General features: G+C 39.3%; 1 protein-coding gene across 2 annotated transcripts in view; it reads right to left on the bottom strand.

Moving 5' to 3' along the window:
* MAGT1 (magnesium transporter 1) overlaps positions 1-14535 on the bottom strand; it is a 65017-nt gene extending 50482 nt beyond the window's left edge. For both annotated transcript variants that reach the window (XM_077889493.1, XM_077889492.1), the window contains exon 1: positions 14323-14535. In XM_077889493.1, the coding sequence (XP_077745619.1) occupies positions 14323-14520 (198 nt within the window). In that variant the 5' untranslated portion in view covers positions 14521-14535. The remainder of the gene's footprint in view (positions 1-14322) is intronic.
* Between the last annotated feature and the right edge of the window lie 4890 nt (positions 14536-19425).

Below are 19425 nucleotides of genomic sequence, written 5' to 3'. Positions count from 1 at the left end.
AATCTGATAATTGAGCCTGATAATGATAATGATTCTTAAAATTATATCATTTCATGATTAAGTTTAATCAGATATATTGTTGAGATGAATTATTTACTAATAAATAAAATATAAAATCAGAAAACCTTTCATTTGCCAAAGATTACAAAGAATGTTGAGTTAAATCAACCAGCTAGTTTTGTATAAGATCTTGCTTCTAAAAACCAAACCAAACCCAAAAAAGCGCATGTATAAAAAAACAAATAGTTAAAACAATCTTGAAAACAAAGAATAAAATGGGAGGATTACTCTACCTGATCTTAAGGCATACTATGTAGCTCTAATAAGCAATGCAGAGTGGTACTGATGAAAGAATAGACCCATGAATGAATGGCACAGAAATGAGAACCCAGAAACAGACCTCCATTAAGTAGAGCCAATTGATGCTTCATAAAGTTGCAAAAACTCACTAAAGGAAGGATAGCCTTTTCAAGAAACAGTACTGGAGCAACTGGACATCCATAGTCAAAAATATGAATCTTGAACTAAACTTTACACTCTATTCAAAAATTAACTCAAACTGATCACATACTTAAACATAAAAATGAAAACTTTAAAAATTTTAGGAAAGAAGAAAAACGGGCAGCTGGCTGGCTCAGTCAGTAGTACATGTGACTTTTGATCTTGGAGTCATGAGTTCAAATCCCACACTGGGTGTACAGCTTACTTAAAAAAATTTTTTTAGGAAAACAATTAGGAGAGAACATTTAAGGATCATGGGATAGGGAAAGAATTCTTAGACCTAGAACCAAAATTAGTTTTGTAGTAGATACAAAATAATTCCGGTAAGAGCCATAAAATGAATATGTCCACAAATGGAAAACCAAATATAAACTCTAAGCCCATAGAGAAAGATATACACTCTCAAAAGATTGGTATAACAAGTAATTAACAAGATTTGTGGAACAATGATACTGAGGAAACAGATCACTCTAAACCAGGGTTTTACAATAGTGGCAATACTGACATCTTGAGCCAGATAATTATTTGTTGTTGGGAGTTGTCCTGCACATTGAAGGATGTTGAGCAGCATCCCTGATCTCCACCCACCAGATACCAGTAGTACCTCTACCTTCAGCTGCAACAACCAAAAATGTCTCCAGACGTTGCCAGATAGGCCCAGGGAGTAAAATTCCCCTCCTCCTTTATTGAGAACCACTGTTGTACACTTAAAAGAATTTTCACAGTATGATTTAAGTTTTTATAATCTTATTATATATTCAATTTTTTAATTTAGTACTGATCAGAATACAATACAAAAAAAAGCATGGCAATAAAGTAAACCAAAACTTCCCAGAGCAAGCTTCCAGCATAAAGGATAATAAACTTTCTAGACCCATGTTTCTCCAAGTGTGGTTGGTATAAAGGAGCCTGTTACGTGTTAAGACTTCCAGGTTCCATCCTCCAGTAAATCTGATTCAGTAGGTCTAGAGTAGGTTCCGAGAATATGAAATTTTAACAGGTAAACCAAGTGATTCTTTATATACACTGAAGTTTCACTACGGAAACCAGGCCGCCAAGAAAGCTGTTTCTGCCCAGTTTCAAACCAGGGACCTTTCATGTGTGAGGCGAATGTGATAACCACTACACTATGGAATACACTGAAGTTTCAGAACTACTGCTCTACATTCTCATTCTTATGAGGAGGGACTACATGTTAAATAAATATCTATGTCTAACATAGGGAAATTAAGTAAACATTAAGCTATTCAAATGATGAACAAGGGATGCCTGGGTGGCTCAGGGGTTTAGCGCCTGCCTTCAGCCTAGGGCGTGATCCTGGAGTCCCAGGATCAAGTCCCACATCAGGCTCCCTGCATGGAGCCTGCTTTTCCCTCTGCCTATGACTATGCCCCCCCCCCCGCCTCTCTCTCTCTCTCTGTGTCTCTCATGAATGATAAAAATAAAATCTTTTAAAAAAAAAAAAAAGATGAACAAGAAGAAAAAATACGTCATTCCTAATAATAAACCACGACCTGATCTTCCTGGAATGATTGAAGAATGTGATATATTTCAGTTAACTCAAATATAACATCTTAATAATTCTGAGATAACTTTTTAAAAATTCCAGTATGGTATTATATTAGCTTCAGGTGTACAATATAGTGATTCAACAATTCTATACATTACTCAGTGTTCATCAAGATAAGTGTATTCTTAACGTCCTTCACCTATTTCACCCATTCCCCCCTTCCACTTTCTGCTTTCCCTTTGGTAACCATCTGTTTTGTTCTCTATAGTCAATAGTCTGTTTTTTGGCTTGTCTTTTTTTCCTTTGTTTTGTTTATTAAATTCCACATATGAATGAAGTCATATGGTATTTGCCTTTCTCTGACTTACTTCACATAGCATTATACTCTTTAGCTCCATCCATGTTGCTGCAAATGGTAAGATTTTTCTTTTCTTATGGCTGAATAACATTTTATATATACATATATATAGACACACACATATATATACACACACATATCACTGTGCTAAATGCTTGGTAGTTTGATAGGGATTACATTAGATCTATAGATTGCTTTGGGTAGCATGGACATCTTAACAATATTTGTTCTTTCAATCCATGAGCATGGAATATCTTTCCATCTGTTTGTGTCGTCTCCAATTTCATTCATCGATGTTTTATAGTTTTTTTTTAAAGATTGTATTTATTCATGACAGACACACACAGAGAGGCAGAGACACAAGCAGAGGGAGAAGCAGGCTCCCTGCAAGGAGCCTGATGTGAGACTCGATCCCGGGCCTCCAGGATCACGCCCTGGGCTGAAGGCAGACGCTCAACCGCTGAGCCACTCAGGCGTCCCTGTTTTATAGTTTTTAGAGTACAGGTCCTAGACACTTCTTTCACTAGTCCTCTGTCTTCACTAGTACATTGTTTTATAAAGGAATTTCACTTTTCTTCAGTTGAAAGCTTTATTGATTGGAGTAAATCTCTAATATTGACGAACCTTCTTCCTTAGAGAAGCTTTCATCCATATCAAGAGCCCATTGTTTGAGTACTGAAAGCTATGGCTGAGAAATAAAAATTTTGTTTTTCTACAGTATTTACTCTGCATAGTCCCACTATGCATTCCCCAGATATCCTTTTATCTTCCAAAGATACAACCTTCAAAAGTAAAGGAATAAAATGTTGCAATTACCCTTCATTTCGAATAAAATGTTGCAATTACCCTTCATTTCCTTTTATTTATTATTTAATACTTTAATTAGTAAGAACAACGAAGGATTATAGTACAGAAAAGTTAGAGGTTTATCAAATGAATTATTCAGCAACTAAAATAAATGACAGCCTCAGAAGGAAAAAAAATCTACATTTACTTGGGGTTCCAGAGGGCGCCGAAAGAGACAGAGGACCAGAAAGTGTATTTGGACAAATCATAGTTGAGAACTTCCCTAACATGGGAAGGGAAACAGGCATTCAGATCCAGGAGATAGAGAGATCCCCCCCCTAAAATCAATAAAAACCGTTCAACACCATGACATTTAATAGAGAAACTTGCAAATTCCAAAGATAGGGAAGATTCTTAAAGCAAAAAGAGACAAGAGATCCCTAAACTTTATGGGGAGAACTATTAGGTTAACAGCAGACCTCTCCACAGAGACCTGGCAGGACAGAAAGGGCTGGCACGATATATTCAGGGTCCTAAATGAGAAGAGCATGCAGCCAAGAATACTTTATCCAGCAAGGCTCTCATTCAGAATAGAAGGAGAGATAAAGAGCTTCCACGATAGGCAGAAACTGAAAGAATATGTCACCACCAAACCAGCTCTGCAAGAAATATTAAGGGGGACTCTGTAAAAGAAAGAGGAAGTCCAAGGAAACAATCCACAAAAACAGGGACTGAATAGGTATTATGAAGACACTAAACTGATATCTTTCAATAGAAACCCTGAACGTGAATGGGCTTCATGACCCCATCAAAAGGCGCAGGGTTTCAGACTGGATAAAAAAGCAAGACCCATCTGTTTGTTGTCTACAAGAGACTCATTTTAGACATGAAGACACCTACAGCCTGAAAATAAAAGGTTGGAGAAAAATTTACCATTCAAATGGTCCTCAAAAGAAAGCAGGGGTAGCCATCTTTATATGAGATAAATTAAAGTTTATCCCAAAGACTGTAGTAAGAGATGAAGAGGGACACTATATCATACTTAAAGGATCTATCCAACAAGAGGACCTAACAATCGTGAATATTAATGCCCCAAATGCAGGAGCTGCCACGTATATCAAACAATAACCAAAGTTAAGACATACTTAGGGATCCCTGGGTGGCTCAGCGGTTTGGCGCCTGCCTTTGGCCCAGGGCGCGATCCTGGAGACCCGGGATCGAATCCCACATCGGGCTCCCGGTTCATGGAGCCTGCTTCTCTCTCTGCCTCTCTCTCTCTCTCTCTCTCTCTCTGTGACTACCATAAATAAATAAAAATTAAAAAAAAAGACATACTTAGATAATAATACTCTTATACTTGGAGACTTGAATACGGCGCTTTCTACAATTGATAGATCTTCTAAACACATCTTCAAAGAAACAAGAGCATTAAATGATACACTGGACCAGATGGATTTCACAGATATTTACAGAACTTTACATTCAAACTCACCTGAATACACATTCTTCTCAAGTGCACATGGAACTTTCTCCAGAATAGATCACATACTGGGTCACAAATCATGTCTTAACTGATACCAAAAGACTGGGATTGTACCCTGCATATTTTCAGACCATAATGCTTTGAAACTATAACTAAAACATAAGAAGAAATTTGGAAGGATTTCAAACATGTGGAGGTTAAAGGCCATCCTGCTAAAAGATGAAAGGGTCAACCAGGATATTAGAGAAGTATTAAAAAGATTCATGGAAACTAATGAGAATGAAGATACAACCATTCAAAATCTTTGGGATACAGCAAAAGCAGTCCTAAGGGGGAAATATATCGCAGTACAAGCACCCATCCAAAAACTGGAAAGAACTCAAATACAAAAAGCTAAGCTTGCACCTAAAAGAACTGGAGAAGGAACAGCAAATAAACTCTTCACCCAGCAGATGACAGTTAATAAAGATTGGAGCAGAACTCAATGAAATAGAGACCAGAAGAACTGGAACAGATCAACAAAACCAGCAGTTGGTTCTTTGAAAGAATTAATAAGACATAAACCATTAGCCAGCCTTATTAAAAAGAAGAGAGAAAAGACTCAAGTTAATAAAATCATGAATGAGAAAGGAGAGATCACCACCAAGACCAAGGAAACACAATTTTAAAAACTTATTATGAGCAGCTATACGCCAATAAATTAGGCAATCTAGAAGAAATGGACATATCTCGGGATAACCACAAACTACCAAAACTGGAACAGGAAGAAACAGAAAACCTGAACAGGCCAATAACCAGGGAGGAAACTGACGCAGTCTTCATTTTTTTTTTTTTTTGAAGCAGTCTTCAAAAACCTCCCAAGACACAAAAGTCCAGGGCCAGATGGCTTTCCAGGGGAATTCTATCAAACGGTTAAAGAAGAAACCATACCTATTCTACTAAAGCTGTTCAGAAAGAGAGAAAGAGATGGAGTACTTCCAAACTCGTTCTATGAGGCCAGCATCACCTTGATTCCAAAACCAGACAAAGACCCCACCAAAAAGCAGAATTATAGACCAATATCCCTGATGAACATGGATGCAATAATTCTCAACAAGATACTAGCCAATAGGATCCAACAGTACATTAAGATTATTCACCATGGGGATCCCTGGGTGGCGCAGCGGTTTAGCGCCTGCCTTTGGCCCAGGGTGCGATCTTGGAGGCCGGGAATCGAATCCCACGTCGGGCTCCCAGTGCATGGAGCCTGCTTCTCCCTCTGCTTATGTCTCTGCCTCTCTCTCCTCTCTCTGTGTGACTATCATAAATAAAAAATTTTTTTAATTAAAAAAAAAGATTATTCACCATGACCAAGTGGGATTTATCCCCAGATTGCAAGGCTGGTTCAACACTGTAAGCAGGGATCCCTGGGTGGCGCAGCGGTTTAGCGCCTGCCTTTGGCCCAGGGCGCGATCCTGGAGACCCAGGATCGAATCCCACGTCAGGCTCCTGGTGCATGGAGCCTGCTTCTCCCTCTGCCTGTGTCTCTGCCTCTCTCTCTCTCTCTGTGACTATCATAAATAAATAAAAATTTAAAAAAACACTGTAAAGCAATCAGTGTGATAGATCATATCAACAAGAGAAAAAACAAGAACCATATGATCCTCTCAATAGATGCAGAGAAAGCATTTGACAAAATACAGCATCCATTCCTCATCAAAGCTCTTCAGCATGTAAGGTTAGAGGGAACATTCCTCAGCCTCTTAAAAGCCATCTATGAAAAGCCCACAGCAAATATCATTCTCAATGGGGAAACACTGGAAGCCTTTCCCCTAAGATCAGAACAAGACAGGGATGTCCACTCTCAACACTGCTATTAAACATAGTATTAGAAGTCCTAGCCTCAGCAATCTGGCAACAAAAAGAAATAAAAGTCATTCAAATTGACAAAGAAGAAGAAAAACTCTCCCTCTTCACAGATGACATGATACTATATATAGAAAACCCAAAAGACTCCACCCCAAGATTGACAGAACTCATACAGCAATTCAGCACTGTGGCAGGATGCAAAATCAATGCCCAGAAGTCAGTGGCATTTCTATACACTAACAATGAGACTGAAGAAAGAGAAATGAAGGCGTCAATCCCATTTACAATTGCACCCAAAACGATAAGATACCTAGGAATAAACCTAACCAAAGAGGTAAAGGATCTATACCCTAAAAACTACCGAACACTTCTGAAAGAAAGTGAGGAAGACACAAAGAGATGGAAAAACATTCCATGCTCATAGATTGGAAGAATTAATATTGTGAAAATGTCAATGCTATCCAGGGTAATTTACACATTTAATGCAATCCCTACCAAAATACCATGGACTTTCTTTTCTTTTCTTTTTTTTTATTGGAGTTCAATTTGCCAACATTTAGCATAACATCCAGTGCTCATTCCACCAAGTTCCCCCCTCAGTACCCATCACCCAGTCACCCCAACCCCCCACCCACCTCCCTTTCTTCTACCCCTTGTTTATTTCCCAGAGTTAGGTGTCTCTCATGTTTTGTCACCCTCACTGATATTTTCACTCATTTTCTCTCCTTTCCCTTTATTCCCTTTCACTATAATTTTTATATTCCCCAAGTGAATGAGACCATATAATGTTTGTCCTTTTCCAATTGACTTATTTCACTCAGCAAAATACCCTGCAGGTCCATCCACGTCGAAGCAAATGGTGGGTATTTGTCGTTTCTAATGGCTGAGTAATATTCCATTACCATGGACTTTCTTCAGAGTTGGAACAAATCATCTTAAGATTTGTGTGGAATCAAAAAAAAAAAAAAAAAGATTTGTGTGGAATCAGAAAAGACCCCAAATAGCCAAGGGAATATTAAAAAATAAAACCATAGCTGGGGGCATCACAATGCCAGATTTCAGGTTGTACTACAACACAGCTTTTGTACTACAAAGCTGTGGTCATCAAGACAGTGTGGTACTGGCACAAAAGCAGACACATAGATCAATGGAACAGAATAGAGAATCCCAAAGTGGACCCTCAACTTTATGGTCAACGAATATTCGACAAAGCAGGAAAGACTATCCACTGGAAAGAAGACAGTCTCTTCAACAAATGATGCTGGGAAAATTGGGACATCTACATGCAGAAGAATGAAACTAGACCACTCTCTTTCACCATACACAAAGATAAACTCAAAATGGATGAAAGATCTAAATGTGAGACAAGAGTCCATCAAAATCCTAGAGGAGAACACAGTTAACACCCTTTTTGAACCTGGCCACAGCAACTTCCTGCAAGATACATCCATGAAGGCAAAAGAAAAAAAAGCAAAAATGAATTATTGGGACTTCAGCAAGATAAAAAGCTTCTGCACAGCAAAAGAAACAGTCCACAAAACTGAAAGACAACCTACACAATGGGAGAATATATTTTCAAATGACCTATCAGATAAAGGGCTAGTATCCAGTATGTATAAAGAGCTTATGAAACTCACCAGCAAAGAAACTAACAATCCAATCATGAAATGGGCAAAAGACATGAACAGAAATCTCACAGAGGAAGACATAGACATGGCCAACAAACACATGAGAAAATGCTCCGCATCTCTGGCCATCAAGAAAATACAAATCAAAACCACAATGAGATACCACCTCACACCCGTGAGAATGGGGAAAATTAACAAGACAGGAAACAGCAAATGTTAGAGAGGTTGTGGAGAAAGGGGAACCCTCTTGCACTGTTGGTGGGAATGTGAACTGGTGCAGCCACTCTGGAAAACTGTGTGGAGGTTCCTCAAAGAGTTAAAAATAGATCTGCCCTAGGACCCAGCAATTGCACTGCTGGGGATTTACCCCAAAGATACAGATGCAGTGAAAAGCCGGAACACCTACACCTCGATGTTTATAGCAGCAATATCCTCAATTTCCAAACTGTGGAAGGAGCCTCGGTGTCCTTCAAAAGATGAATGGATCAAGAAGATGTGTTCTACAAATTCAATGGAATATTACTCAGCCATTAGAAATGATAAATACCCACCATTTGCTTCGACGTGGATGGACCTCGAGGGTATTCTGCTGAGTGAAGTAAGTCAATCGGAAAAGGACAAACATTATATGGTCTCATTCTTTTGGGGATTATAAAAATTAATGAAAGGGAATAAAGGGAAAGGAGAGAAAATGAGTGAAAATATCAATGAGGGTGACAAAACATGAGAGACACCTAACTCTGGGAAACTAACAAGGGGTAGTGGAAAGGGAGGTGGGCGGGGGGTTGGGGTGACTGGGTGATGGGTACTGAGGGGAGCACTTGGTGGGATGAGTCTGGATGTTATGCTAAATGTTGGCAAATTGAACTCCAATAATAAAAAAAATTTAAAAAATATATACATATGCTCTTTAAGACTTTACAATTTTTTTTTTGAAAACAGAAGAGGCAAGGGAATCTATCATCCTAGCATTATTATGATTATTTTTAACAGGTTTCATTATATGTGCATTCACTGTTTTCCATATTTCATTTTATTTTCTTATTACAGAATTCCAGAAGTAGATCAAGATACATGGATCATTTTATCAAAAGCCATAATTTTTCATTTTTATCATGCTGCCTTCCTAAAATGACACCAGATGCAAGGACAAATTCCCTTCTACCACAGGGGTATATAGTTCATTATAAAAATAAAATACGTCGGGCAGCCTGGGTGGCTCAGTGGTTTAGCACCGCCTTCCGCCCAGGGCCTGATCCTGGAGACCTGGGATCGAGTCCCGTGTCAGGCTCCCTGCATGGAGTTTGCTTCTCCCTCTGCCTGTGTATCTGCCTCTGTGTGTGTGTGTGTGTGTGTGTGTGTGTGTGTGTGTGTCTCTCATGAATAAATAAAATCTTTAAAATGAAATAAAAGGGATCCCTGGGTGGCGCAGCGGTTTGGCGCCTGCCTTTGGCCCAGGGCGCGATCCTGGAGACCCAGGATCGAATCCCACATCGGGCTCCCGGTGCATGGGGCCTGCTTCTCCCTCTGCCTGTGTCTCTGCCTCTCTCTCTCTCTGTGACTATCATAAATCAAAAATAAAATAAAATTAAAAAATAAATAAATAAAATAAAATAAAATAAAATAAAATAAAATAAAATAAAGTCATTGCAAAAGAAGCCTTTGTAGGCTATCAGAGAGCATATGGTTTAGAGTCAGGTCATGGACAGAACCCCAGCTCAGTCTCTAGAGCTATATTCTTTGGGCAAGTCCCCAATCTCTCTCTCTTTCAACATGAGTTCCTCTTCCGTCACCTTTCTAACGGGGTTAATACTTACTGTGCAGGGTTATTGTGAGGATTATAGATAATGCACATAAACCATTGTGACTGCAATGTAGAAGATATTGAATAAATATTAGAGTATAAGTCAATGTTCTGGTGAAAACACTGTTATAGGTATAAACAATCAGATAAGTAGGATAGCATTACATTTAACAATAGACAACCAGTAGGAACTTGAGTGATTTTTAATTATATTAGTTTATGAAAAATGTTTTTTATATTTATTTATTTATTTATTTATTTGAGAGAAAGTGAGCGCACAAGCAGGGAGGAGAGGGAGAAAAGCAGTCTCCTCGTGAGCAGGGAGCCCAACATGGGGCTGGACCTCAGGACCCTAGGATCATTCATTACCTGAGCCACAGGCAAATGCTTAATGACTGAACCACCCAAGTGCCCCCAAAAGTGTCTTTTTTTGAAAGGAATATTTAGAGGGGCACCTGGATGGCTCAGTTTTTGAGCATCTGCCTTCAGCTCAGGGCGTGATCCCGGGGTCCTAGGATGAGTCTTGTATCAGGTTCCCTGCAGGGAGCCTACTTCTCTCTCTGCCTATGTCTCTCCCCCTCTCTGTGTCTCTCATTAGTAAATAAATAAAATCTTGGAAAAAATAAAGCCATGTCTACTATGTGGATAGACGTGGGATTTCAAAAAAAAAATGCTTTCAAAAATTGTAAGTGTTCTACAACAGAACACCTGTATTTTAAAATTGTCTCTCAGTAGTAGCACTGTAATCTTTCTTTTAAAAAAAATTATTTTTACTTGAGACAGACAGAGAGAAAACATGCATGCATGCGAAAACAGTGGGGGGGGGGGGGAGACACAGAGAGAATCCTGAAGCAGACTCTCCGCTGAGCAGGGAGCCTGATGCAGTGTCATCCCAGGACCATGGCATCATGACCAGAGCCTAAACCAAGAGTCGGACGTTTAACTGACTGATCAACCCTGGTGCCCCACAATAATCTTTTAAAAATAGCCTAAAACAGGAGCACCTGGGCGGTTCAGTGGTTGAGCATCTGCCTTTGGCTCAAGCAGTGATCCCGGGATCCCTGAATTGAGTCCCATATTGGGCTCCCTGCAGCGAGTCTGCTTCTTCCTCTACCTATGTCTCTCCCACTCTCTCTGTGTCTCTCGTGAATGAATAAAAAAATAGCCTAAAACATCCTTGGTTACAGAGGAAAGGGATAAAAACTACATCATCTATATTATTTCCTTGTTTACTGATGAGAATCCAATTTTAGGTTGTGTAACCTAAACAAACTGCAAGTGAAAGAACAGATTATTTCGTGTTTATCAAAGACCTTTTTTGGTACTTCTGGATGCCAGGAAAACAAAAATTAACTTAAAGGTATCTATATTTTAAGAAAAGTATATTTGAGATGCTCACTATCTAATGAGGAAGACTAATTTATGAACAATGATGATATTGATGAGGAACAGAGGACTAGCTCAGGGCAGCACATTGATAAGTCCTTGAAACAGGCAGAGGGACATGGACATTCCTCTACAGACTCAACTGCCTCGACATTAATACTTTGCTAAGGGCAAAATGTAATCTTAGCCCAACCCCCAGGAGCCTATAGGTCTACTTTAACATATAAAATTTCCTTTAGAAATTTCCATTATCTCTAAACCGCCAAGATACGTGTTGGCAATCATCCTCCAAGCACATGGCCCACTGATACACATCTGAAGGGTCTCATGACTCAGGTTTTATTAGACTGTAATAAGTGACCTTTTCCCAACAATAGCTAGGCCCTCGAGGTCCTGGAAACCTCAGCACGCCTGGCTCAGCAATTGAGCGTCTGCCTTCAGCTCAGGGCATGACCCTGGAGTTCTGGGATCAAGTCCCACATTGGGCTCCCTGCGTGGAGTCTGCGTCTCCCTCTGCCTGTGTCTCTGCCTCTCTCTGTGTGTGTCTCATGAATAAATAAAAAAAATATATTTTTTAAAAAAGGTCCTGGTAACCTTGCTTCCAAAATTCCTTAGTACAGCTATCATCAAACCCCTCCAAACTCCCAGGTATATAATCAGCTACCCCTCACAGGCCCGGGGCAGCAGCTCTTCCTGCCCATGGGTCCTGTCCCCGTGCTTTAATAAAACCACCATTTTGCACCAAAGACGTCTCAAGAATTCTTTCTTGTTTGTCGGCTCCGGACCTCATCTATATTCCAAAATTTCATCAATACGATGTACTGAATTCATCTCAATTCATTTGGGGGGGGGGACTAGGAAAAGCTTGGTTGAGGAAAAAGATATTTGAGCTAGGACTTGAAGAGTAGGAATCCTCAGGTGAATGAGAGGGTAGGGTGAGAGAGAAGGAAAATACTCTGGCAGAAGTCCAGCAAATACAGACACTTGCAAGAGAATATAGAAATATCAAGGAAGGCAGGTAATTCAGAATGACTTGTACAGGAAGGAGCTTGAGATAAGCCTGGAAGAAGCAGACAAGGGTCAGGCTACAGAAGCCCTTTTATACTTTGAAAAATGGGTTAAAAGGTTTTCAGATTTTAATGTTAGCATCTCTGGCAATACTATGAAGGATTGGTTCAAGGATGACCAGTTAGGCAGTATTGCAATAGATTTGTAAGAGTGATAAAGCTCTGAAAAGTGGGCATCATGGGAAAGGAGTTAGAATCTGATTCCTTTTTTAAAATCTTTTAAAGATTTTATTTATTTATTCATGAGAGACACAGAGACAGAGAGAGAGGCAGAGACAGGCAGAGGGAGAAGCAAGCTCCACGCAGGGAGCCCGATGTGGGACTGGATCCCGGGTCTCCAGGATCACACCCTGGGCTGAAGGCGGCGCTAAACCATTGAGCCACCCGGGCTGCTCTGATTCTTTTTAAAACTATTTTATTGAGATAAAGTGTACCTAACATAAAATCAACTGTTTTAAAGCATATAATTTATTGATGATTCCTTTTTAAAATAGTCTACCTCCTGCTAGGCCCTTCTGCTTCTATTCCAATGAAAGATTTAATGAATAAATATAATTAAACTGGATGAAATAGTTGTTTAAAAACCTTCAGTTTTCTTATTTATAAAAAGTGGTTACTGTAGAAATTCAGACAACACCATCACATGAGGTAAAAAGTGAAAGTGTTCTAATGAACAATCCCAACTACCCAGAGATAGCCACTGTTAAGACTGTTGTGTATCTTCACAAAAGTTTCTCTATACATACATATGAACTTATATATAGGTGGTTTTGTGGGGGGGGGGGTTACATAAAAGACATCTAAAATATAAAGCATTGCTCTATATCTTGTTACCCATGTAAAAATGTCTTGGAATCCTCTGAAAAAAAGCCTGTTCACTTCACTATACCTTTGCAAACGGTATGTTTTTATTTTACTCTGCCAACTTAGTAACTCATTTTAATTTGCCGGCTTTTGTTTTTTCTTATCTTATAGTACAAATATTCAGAAACAGAAAGTATAGGTTCCTTTAAGTTCAGCTCAAGTTGACAAGCACCCGAGATGCCTAAATGGTATTTTAAAAGTGCGTGTACAGGTGTTGTGTACTAGAGGAAGTACAAAATGTACAGGAACTAGCATAAGACTGACCGACCTAGGGTTGTAGTCCTTGTTCTGCAACAAGTAACTGTGTAAGCTTAGGATTCAGTTTTCTTCATCCATTAAATTAGGGAGCATAAATAATATAAATAGTCGTTAGTAATCTCTAAAGCTCTAAGTCATGTTTCAAAACACAATGTTAAAATACCTTTGTTTGGATCGCTTAACGGTAAGAATATTTTATCTCCTCTACTTGGATAGCCGGTAAATTCCACAGAGGGAATCTTAGTTTTGTTCACTTATGCATACCAAGCTCCTACAATAGTGCCTGGCATGTTTGATATTGGTAAATGACTGAAAATGGCTAAAGAGCTTCCATCCCAGTAAATTGCTTTGAATCAATTATTTGTACAGTGTCATAAATCTAGCATAGTTTAGCTTTTCAGTTTAATTCTCACATTCCTGAAGCGAAAATGTCACAAACATATAGCTCTTAGACGTCTATAAGAGAGTTGCATCTACTGACAGCAGAAAGATTCAAGATATTCTACCCCACCCGACCCCCGCCGGACCTAGAGTCAAATTTCTCCTACCACCTGGTGGGGCCCAAGCTCAAAGTAGTGTCAAAACTCTCAGCTATGTGCATGCACAGGCCTATAGAAGCCAGGTTGTCACCTACCCCACCCTCTCAGACTCTACCTTCCTAGAAGACAAGGAGTTACAGTTTCTTCTCTCACAAACCCCATAACTCTTAAAAACGGTGAAACCGGAGCCACCGAAAGACGGAATCAATGAGGAAAGGGGATGGGAAGGAGTACCAACCCTCTCAAGCCCCACTTTTTGGGGAAAGCCGTGTTGGAAACATCGTCCTCACCTCCTTCTTTCTTTGGGCAGAGGCTGAGGGAACCCCGTAACTGAGCAGCAGCGCCACCGCCATGTTCGCGGAGACACACCAAAGCCACCAACGCGCTGCCATGTTCGCTCCTCTCTCTCCGAGAAGCCAAACTTTCCTCGGGCTGTGTCTGTGTATTGGGCGTGAGAACAGGCAAACCAGCCCACTACCCCTCCTCATTGGTCCAGCTCAGCCCTACTGGGCGACCCTTCACGTTACGTCACGACGCTCTACGCTAGAGGCACGCTAAAAGATGGTTCACTTCTAATTGGTCTCCGTTAGCCAATAGAAAAAGGATAATCTGGTGGTTTTCCATTGGTCCGCTAAGGTTGATTAACCGCCCCTTTCATTTATGTAAATATGAAACGTTTAATGCGGCTGCAAGGGCGCATCCGCATGCGCAGTTGTAAACCATTGCGGGTTGGGGTTTTATTCCTCTGGTCCAAAATGGCTTAAAGTTTTTAAAACAGGGTTTTTTTCCCCCAGTCATTTAGAAGTCCTGGAAACCCACCTTGTTTGTGTAATATTCTAGAAAACTTGGACCTAGCCACATGATTGTTAGCTATATTATACCCTCATTCTGCCCCTAAAGTTTTTCAAATCAAGATGAAAAAAGTAAAAGCAGGAAAGAAATACACAATATTACTGAATATTTTTAAAAGTAAACAGGCAAGAGATTGTAGAATACCTCCTGTGTCCCAGGAACTGTGCCATATGCAGTGAACAGAGCAGACATCAAAAGTTATTTTTCAAAGTTTTTTCATGGCATTTTAAAAGTTAAATCTTTTATTACTTTAAGACAAGGACTTAACTTTCAGGTTATAGACAGCAAATGCCATCTTTTTATTATTTTATTTGGGAGATGAGCACGAAACTAAGGTTGTAAGGAAGTATTTCTGTCTTTTTAATTTTTTAAGAGTTTATTTATTTATTTATTCATGAGAGACCCAGAGAGAGGCAGAGACGGAGGCAGAGGGAGGAGCAGGCTCCCTGCGGGGAGCCTGATATGGGGCTTTATCCCAGGACCTGGGGATCACACCCTAAGCCAAAGGCAGATGTTCAACCACTGAGCCGCCCAAGTGCCGGTCTCTTTCTAGTTTTTGTGTCAGAGTCTATTTTCATTAAATATCAATTCCCCTATGTAAAAAATAATAAAAATCCTACATAGCTGAAGAAGTTTCCATTCATTTGGTCCAGTTCTGTTTATCATAGTGGGTTGTAAAACTGGGATGATTTAACTAGAGAAGAATAATATACTCAAGAGGAAAAATACCAACAAAATAAAATCAGTTGCCTATAATTTGGATTCATTTTCATGGTGTGAAAATCCTATAACTACTTTTTTAGGCCTTGCTGGGAAACACATGCACATGTATGCACAGAGAAAAAGAATTTCCTTATATTGGAGAGACAAGGATATGCGTATGGAAGGGAAAATACTGGTTCTAGAGTAGATATATGTGATCTGGAGATATGAAAAACATTTTAAAACATAAACAGACACTCACAAGAATAATAAAAATTAAAAGTATGTGGAGACAGCTGTGTGATTCCATTTATATGACATTCTGGAAAAGACAAACTTAAAGAGACAGAGAATAGATCAGTGACTATTTGGGTCTGGATGTGGAAAGAGAGGTTGGCTACAAAGGAGCTACACAAGGAGATTTTTGTGGTGGTAGAACTGTTATTTCCTTTATCACAGATGGGTACACCAAAAAGGAATGAATTTTACTGCATGTAAGTTGAATGAATAAAATTTAAGGTAAGTTTTCAAAGAACACAGAAATCTCACCTATCATGTTGGCAAAAATTCAATACATGCCATCATCAAGGCTGTAGGGAAACACATACCCTTATACAATGCTGGTGGGAATGCAAAATGGTATATTTATGGAGGGTAAGCTGACAGTACCTAGCAAAACTACATACACAATTATCCTCTGATCCAGCAATCCCATTTCTAGGCAACTACTCCAAAAAGTAAGAATATATGTGCAAACATTATTCACTTTAGCCCTATTTATAGTTGAAATACTCTCAAAACTAACCAAATGCTCAAATACAGGAGACTGATTGAATATACTATGGCACATTGTTGGTTTACAAACTGGCCCCTGTACATGCAGAGCAAGGAGTGACCAAGGAGAGACCATGGCAGAACACTCTAGGTTGATAGGTTTTAATTTTTTTAATTTTTAAATATTTTATTTATTTATTTTAGAGAGAGTGAGCATGAGAATGTGGTCACAAGCAGGGTAGAGGGAGAGGGAGGGGGAGAGGGAGAAGCAGACTCCTCACTGAGAGGAAAGCCTGACTTGGGGCTCAGTCCCAGGACCCTGAGATCATGACCTGAGCTAAAGTCAGACGTTTAACCGACTAAACCACCCAGGAGCTCCTAAAATTTTTATTTTTCTTCTCGAAGTACAGTTGACATACAATGTTACATTAGTTTCAAGCATATGACAGTGATTTTACAATTCATTTTTTAAATTTGTAAATGCAAAGTGAAGATTTTTTAAAATTTATTTATTTATTAATGAGAGACACAGAGGCGGAGACATAGGCAGAGGGAAAAGCAGTCTCCTCAAGGGGAGCTCATTGCAGGGACTAGATTCCAGGACCCGGGGGACAACACCCTGAGCCAAAGCCAGACGCTCAACCAGTGAGCCACCCAGGCGTCCCAGAATGTGGTAAAATTTAAATCGAATACAAACAGAAAAAGGTAGCTTGACATTATCTCAAATGAAAAACAATCACACTAAAGAAAAAAACTAATCTGGGGCAGCCCAGGTGGCTTAGCGGTTTAGTGCTGCCTTCAGCCCAGCGCATGATCCTGGAGACCCAGGATCGAGTCCCATGTCAGGCTCCCTGCATGGAGCTTGCTTTGCCCTCTGCCTGTGTCTCTGCCTGTCTCTCTCTCTGTATGTGTCTCTCATGAATAAATAAAGTCTTAAAAAAATCTAATCTGAATAATTTTTGAACACACCACTTTGATTATATACTATTAGACAAAAGAAAAAAAACTACAAGCAAATCTTGAATTCTACTAAGTAGGTTTGTTTTTCATAGTGATATGACTACAGCAATTCCGAAAAATTTATTATGTATAATATGCATAAACATTGATGATATTGAGAGCCAGGATTTTCGCATGGAAGAAGGGAGATACAAACATGAAATGAGGGGGACACCTGGGTGGCTCAGTGGTTGGCCGGCTGCCTTTGGCTCACGTAGTGATCCTGGGATCTGGGATCTGGTCCCGCATCGGGCTCCTGCAAGGAGCCTGCTTCTTTCTCCCTCTGCCTATGTCTCTGCCTCTCTCTCAATCTGTCTCTCATGAATAAATAAATCTTTAAAAAAAAACAAATATGAAATGAAGGAAAGTAAAAAATAACTTTTGTGATTGAACTGAAACTGGAATTATTAGTATAAATTTATCATTCATAATATATATTCCTAGCTCTATTTGCTGAAAGGACTAGAAGCAATGACACTCTGATATCAATGAGCACACCTGATACCAAATATATGTTGCTAAATACCATCTCTAAAAGAAATTAGGGCTTCTTAGAGAAATGGCTGGTTCCAGTGCTGGGGTAGCAAAATTACAAATGAACTTGGACCATCTTGTGTCAGAAAATAAACCCATGCTCAAAAACAAAAAAATTAAGTCATGTAAAAAAATTAAAAATATATATAAGACAGCTTGAAGGGAATTCTACTGATCACATCTCAGACTATTGGTAACTAAAATAAATCATAATAGCAATCGATTAAAACTACTGAATCTACAAATCCATATCGATAATGAACAAATAAATTGGAGAAGGGATAAAATTCCTCCCTACAGTGGAACACTCATTATATGGATGTCTGGGTGGCTCAGCGGTTGAGCGTCTGCCTTTGGGTCAGGGCGTGATCCCTGGGGCAGATCCCTTGGATCCGGGGTCCTGGGATCCAGTCCTGCATTGGGTTTCCCATGGGGAGCCTGCTTCTCCCTCTGCCTATGGCTCTGCCTCTCTCTCTTGTCTCTCATGAATAAATAAATAAAATCTTTTAAAAATCACTCAATATTAAATATAGAAGGAATGATAGAAAAATTACCATATGAAACTTTCATACTAATAATTGATTTAGGCAAATTCATCAGTGGATACAAAAACTAGTGAGTGAAATTTTGATGAAGAACAGGATATTCACATAGTCTTGATGTATTCTTCACATTACTTGTTTTATTACAAAGGAAAAAAACAGTAACTTTAGTGTGGGAAGTTAGAAGCCACTCTTTGGACCAAATGATTAAAGTTGGCAATAATGAGACAATAATGGAACATTTTATGCTTCCTGAAAGATGCCCTAAGAAGACACATCTATTATGTAGTACTCCTGCCAGAAGTGCATAAATTGAATTTAATTATGAGAAAATATCAAGCACACACAATATGTGGAACTTTTATAAAATAACTGGCCTATACTCTTCAAAAATATTGATTGCCTGAGAGCACAGAACTGTGGAGTCAGAAGGTCTGTTACCAGTTCTTCCATTTACACCTGATAATTTTATCTTCTACTAGTCATTTAGATTCTGCACCTCACTTCCTCCATATGTAAAACTGAGAGAATAAAGATTACCTGTAGTGAGAAAAAGAAAAGGCTGTGGAACTATTCAATTTTAAAGGAGACTAAAGACACATGACAATTAAATTCAATATGGGGATCTGGATTGAATTCTGGGTAGAGACACTGGAACAGTTGATGAAATTGGAATATGAGCTGTATTGTATCAATATTAAATTATATATATATATATATATGAGAGAGAGAGAGAGAGAGAGAGAGAGAGGGAGAGAGAGAACGCACACGCGGCAAAATATTATCCAAGTGGTGAACCTTGGCAATTGGTGTTTAGGTGTTCTCCTCTCACCACCAATATTTTATTATGAAAATATCAGAAACAGAACAGAAAAAGTGGGGACACCTGGGTTGCTCAGCAGTTGAGCATCTGCCTTCAGCTCAGGGCGTGATCCTGGAGTCTCGGGTTGAGTCTCACATCTGGCTCCCTGTGTGGAGCCTGCTTCTTCC

Source organism: Canis aureus, chromosome X, assembly GCF_053574225.1.
Source record: "Canis aureus isolate CA01 chromosome X, VMU_Caureus_v.1.0, whole genome shotgun sequence".
Classification (NCBI taxonomy): Eukaryota; Metazoa; Chordata; class Mammalia; order Carnivora; family Canidae; genus Canis; species Canis aureus.
The sequence above is the reverse complement of the archived record's forward strand: the minus strand, read 5'-3'. Positions and strand labels throughout refer to the sequence as shown.